At 47.0% G+C, this 5,038-nt stretch overlaps 1 protein-coding gene across 1 annotated transcript in view; it reads left to right on the top strand.

The window, feature by feature from the left end:
* The first annotated feature begins 3,369 nt into the window (after window positions 1-3,369).
* ADAMTSL1 (ADAMTS-like 1) overlaps window positions 3,370-5,038 on the top strand; it is a 69,973-nt gene continuing 68,304 nt past the window's right edge. Inside the window, exon 1 of the mRNA XM_008579840.1 lies at window positions 3,370-3,586. Coding sequence (XP_008578062.1) covers window positions 3,370-3,586 — 217 coding nt within the window. The remainder of the gene's footprint in view (window positions 3,587-5,038) is intronic.

Below are 5,038 nucleotides of genomic sequence, written 5' to 3'. Positions count from 1 at the left end.
AGGCTAGAAAAAAATAATCTCCCACAACCTGACCGAGCTTCTCAGCAGCAGGAGAGAGCTGACACAGCCAGCACGGGTGGATTCTAGAAACCTCCCTCCTAACAACAACCTTCGTGTTGCAATTACAGCGGAAAGGTTAATTCTGAAAGAGGAAAGTATTTAAGGGTTTGCCAGCTGAGAAATAATAACACAGCAGAGCAGATTTTCTCGAACGAGGCAGTCTGGCGTAACAGCAGGCAGAGGTGTGCTCTTGTTAAGAGGTGATCCTTGGGACCCACAGTATCAGCTCGATTCCCACCCTGCCATTGGTGGGGTACTGACTGGCCATGTGGAAGGGCATCGGGGAAACAGGGACTCTGCCCCCCGTAATCATTCAGGGAGCCAGGCTAATGTGTCTTTAGGCAGATTTCTTAATCTCTTTGAGCCCCACTTTCCCCATCTGTAGAATGGAAGTAATAGTAGTACCTGTCTCATAGGATTATTGTGAAAAATAAGTGATTATGTTTACAAAATGTTTGGCTTAAAGCATGTTATTTCCCCCTCTAATGTGTTCTAAAGGCTATTTTTGCATAGCCGGGTACCCTCCTGATATCAAGGTATTCTGAACATCAGTGTTAGGTATGTGGATCTGGTACCTTTTCAGGGGACTCTGTGGCACATTCGAGAGCTTGGTGAAGTTTTCTTAAGCATCACTGCCGTCTCTTGAGAGAAAAAGAAAAAAAGAGAGTCTGCGATGCCTCAATTACATTTCCTCTTCCCATGTGCTATGTTTGTAATGTCAGAACCAGCCATGGAAGGCTGTCATTCCAAAACATGTTCTTAATGTCACTCTCTGCCTAAGGCCCACAGTCCCATGCAGGAAGTCCCCAAAATGTGCCACCAGCAGCAATACCACCATCAGCAAATTCATGACGCAAGTGTGTGCTCAAGTGAGTCTGAAAGAGGTTTGCTAATAAATAGGTTAGAGAAGGATTCGCACGTAATTTCTCTTCCCTCGGGACTACTGTCACTTCTATGGTTCCAGTTTCACAGAGACTGGAGGTTGCTTCCTTCCACCTTTTGCTATCTTAAACTCTTCCGCTTCTCCCCTGAACTGCCTGTGCTCATCAGAGGAATCCAGCCTTTCTAGTATGCACCCAGTCTTGTCCTCTCCAGCAAGCCTGACTTTATGGGGGCGTCAGGCAAAGAGTAATAAAGGGAGCGGAGGAAGCTTACAGTCCGTTCCTGGGGAAGTGAGGAGTAGCCCCCGGGTCTCTCTCCATGCCTGGGTCCTCTCTCTCCCTCCTCTCCTCCCCCTCCTCTTCCTCTCCCTCCCGTTCCTCCCCTCCTCGTCCTCCTCTGCTATCTCCCCCTTCTCTCTGTCATTCTCACTCTTGACTTCTCTCCCCGCCTGCATCTCTCTGTCCTTGGCTGCCTTGCAGTAGGCGAGGCCCTGCTGGCCAGAGAAGGAGTCATGGTTGGGAGTTGAGTGGCTGCAGGAGCTGTCAGGCACCATGGCACAGCCATGGAGACAGAGTGTTCACCCTGCTGTGTACTTAGGCAACACCCTTTTGTTGATGGAACTAAAGGTCCATTCAGTCCAGTTCTCTTCCTCTGCCTCCCTTGCTCTAGAACAGTCTTTAGTGCCTGTTAGGGACTGTGTGCTTGCTGCCCACGGTCCTCCTCAAAGGAAGATGCCAGCAGGAAGAGCTACACGTGAGCAATTCAAGGGAAAGCAGATGGATACTTGCAGAAAATGGTGTGTAGGACCTCATTTTTCCTTGTGTTTTCAGGAGAGAAATGACAGGGAGTGTTTTTCTTCAGCTTGCTTTTCAGACGCTTTCTCCTGGAATGCTGTGGCTTTTTTTTTTTTTAATGTAAAAACTGAGCTCAGGGTCCAAAGTCCAAGCTGGCATAGGCAGTCATCATGATGCTCTTGCTCTCCCTAGTGGTGCTACGATGAAAACTCGGCTTTTCAGCCCCTCACCTGTATCTTTCCTCCAGGTGTATTTAGAGATGACACCAGCCTGCCCCCCTCATGCACGTGGGCATCAGGTGTCATATCATTTGAGCTGGATTAGCGCACGCCTCTCCCTGACAGGAGTATACAAGGCTGCAGTATCCTAGTCTCCAGCCCCTCTCAGTAGCCCTGCCTCTCTTCCTCCAGCCAGTTATAAGGACAAGTAGCAGATACGCAGGTAACTCCTTGAAGACTTCAGTGTCCTCAACAGTCAGCTTTGCCCCAAGGGCAAAATCCAGCCCCAACTCAGGGAAAGCACTGGACTGCAGGCCTGGCTCCTTGACTGTTCTTGGCTGTGACCCCATTTACCAGGATTTGAAATTCTAAACATGCCCTGGATACATGCTGGAGAGTTCTGTGAGTAAACTTTGTGAGCTAGGTCAGCAGGCTGGGCAATGTAGGGATGAGGCTTTCTGCTCCCTGGAGAACTGTGAACCAATGCTACAGACTTTCCATCTCCCAGCTTACTCTGTGCCTGTGGATCCTCTATAAAGACCATCTAGAAGGCTGAGGAAATCAGGCTATCCCTAAAGCATAGACTTGCAAACACAGGCACCCATCCCAAGTCAGCATGCATCTCCCCAGCTCTCTCTCTCTCTCAGACAATGAACTTAGATGGTGGAGGAGGCAGAGTACTTTCCTTTTGTCCGTGTGTGTGTGTGTGTGTGGTGCTACTGATACCATCGATTCATGTTCTCCTGTTCTGAGAAGATACATAGGCTTCCAAAAATACATAGTGTGTCAACTCTGGGAAGGATCTAGCGGCTTTCGTTTGCCTAGTTCATACATTATATTTTAATGTTTCGTAGCTTTTAACCTTTTATTGAAATATAATAGCTGTACAGAAAAGTGCACATAGCAGAAAGGGAGCAGGTGAAGAACCAGTCTTGCCAGTGATGAAGCCCCTTGTCCCCTCTCAGTCACAGCCCGTTCCCGTTCCTCCCACCTTCCTGGGGGAATCACCACCCTGACTGCTAACAGTTTTTGTTTTCTCCCCGCAGAAATGAAATCATATAGTATGTATCTTACGTCTGGCTCTTCTTACTCGACATCATGTTTGTTTCCTGTAGTTGTAGATCCTTCATTTTCATTGATGTACACCTTTGGTCCTCATGTTTTGATAATGTATTTTCTCCAAAGAATTGGGTTCTCTCCTTCCACCCTTTCCCAGCTGCCTCTGCTTCCTCTTCTTTTAACCGGCCTCTCTCTTCCTGCCTCATCAGTGTAAGTTTTAAAAGGCAAAAGAACTGGAGACAATTGAGAGGTCCACGGCATTATTTAGTTTGGCCAAAGGATGGTAGAAGGCGCCCAGGCAGATGCTTCCTGCAGAGCAGCCCCAGGGAGGGACAAGAGGCTCTGGGTTCACCTGAATGTGTTTGGCTGATGTGTTTCTTTTCTTCTTCCTAGGTGTGCCTGAAGCTGAAGTCACTTGGTTCAGGAATAAAAGCAAACTGGGTTCCCCTCCCCATCAGCATGAGGGCTTCTGGCTGCTCCCGAATGTGTCCTCCTCGGATCAGGGCCTGTACTCCTGCAGGGCAGCCAATGTTCATGGACAGCTGACTGAGAACACCCAGCTGCTGATCCTAGGTAAACACCTCGGAACAGCTGCCTCTGGTGGACCCTGTGGGGGGCGACTGTCTAACCTGCCCTGTTCCTCCTTTTTTCCCTGATCAAACTAAGGACATCAAAGTATCTGTATCCCTTTACTTCTCCTCACTTTAGGGCCTTCCAGTAGTAATAACGCAGACTTTGGGGCCAGGCCGACATGAGCTTGAACCCTGACCCTACCTCTTACTAACAGTATGGCCTTGGGCAAGTTACTTCACCTGGCTAAGCCTTAGATACCGGTCGCCTGTGAAGCGAGGACAGCCCACCTTGCAGCAGGCAGCCAGGGTGTCAGATAGAGGTAACAGAAGTAAAGCGCTTATTCTTAACTCCTGTGTTAAAGACTTCTTTCAGAATCAGATGAAAACTATGGATTATCCCTCTAGAAATATTCATACATGCAAAATTCTTCATAGAATTCCAGGAAGTTCATAGTCTAGTCTACCTCAAGTGTCCACATGCACCCCCAAACATAGGAACCCCTGATTAAAGAGTCTAGCATGGCTCCTGGCATAAACTAGGAACTTAAAAACAACGCGACGTGCTGGGACGCCATCTCCACGTGATGTTGTCCAGTGCTGGACTCAGCCAAGTTGCCAGTTACAGCCTTTTTTGCCACTTGGACTAGGGCCACTCTGCATTTTCTCCACTGAGTCTGGGGGATGGCAGGATACAGTAAAAAATCACTTTTTTTTTCTGGCTTACTCAAAAAAAAAAAAATTATTAGAGAACTTATTTTAGCTTTCTCACCAAGAGAAAGCTGTTATTCTAAGGGGAAAAAAGTGAGCAATAGTAATTACATGCTACGCATACATACATACACATACATTATGCATTTCTTCAGGGAAAAATAATTAAATGTTACACTACTATTTTCACACCCAAAGTTGATGATACTAAAACATAGGTTCTCTATGTTTTGAAATCTGCTCACTCAGATTTCAGAGAGGCCCAGATGGGTTTTCATCTCACTGATGGCTGCATAAACATCCGGCCATCTTAGGAAGCCACAGAAAATTGGCTCAGAGAAAGATGTCATTTGTTTTGCGTTGGGTTTCATCCAACCAAGCTGCTAATCTGGAGCCCAGGGACTGTGGCCCCACACTGAGTTATGGTGCTTACTGATGAGATTTTTCCTCCCTAATAACCCTTCCCCATTGCCTTTGCTAACAAAGTTGAAAGTCTAAGATGTGAGGCTGCTACTGTGTCCTCGCCAATGAAGTGTGCGTGTCTGTGAGAACCAGCTCACAGAACTCTAATATAGTGTGACCGTGAACATGGTATTGGAAGAGCACAAAGTCTTCCCATTCTAATCAAACTTGCTGGGAAAAAAAAATCACTGTTAAGACTCTTAAGTTGAGGACTTTTCTTGGCCAGGCTTAGTTTAGTAATCAGAGTTTGTTAGTTTTTAATAGGCACTTTATGAACATAGAA

This window comes from Galeopterus variegatus, unplaced genomic scaffold, assembly GCF_000696425.1.
Source record: "Galeopterus variegatus unplaced genomic scaffold, G_variegatus-3.0.2 Scaffold1965, whole genome shotgun sequence".
NCBI lineage: Eukaryota > Metazoa > Chordata > Mammalia > Dermoptera > Cynocephalidae > Galeopterus > Galeopterus variegatus.
This window is presented reverse-complemented; position numbering and strand designations above follow the sequence as displayed.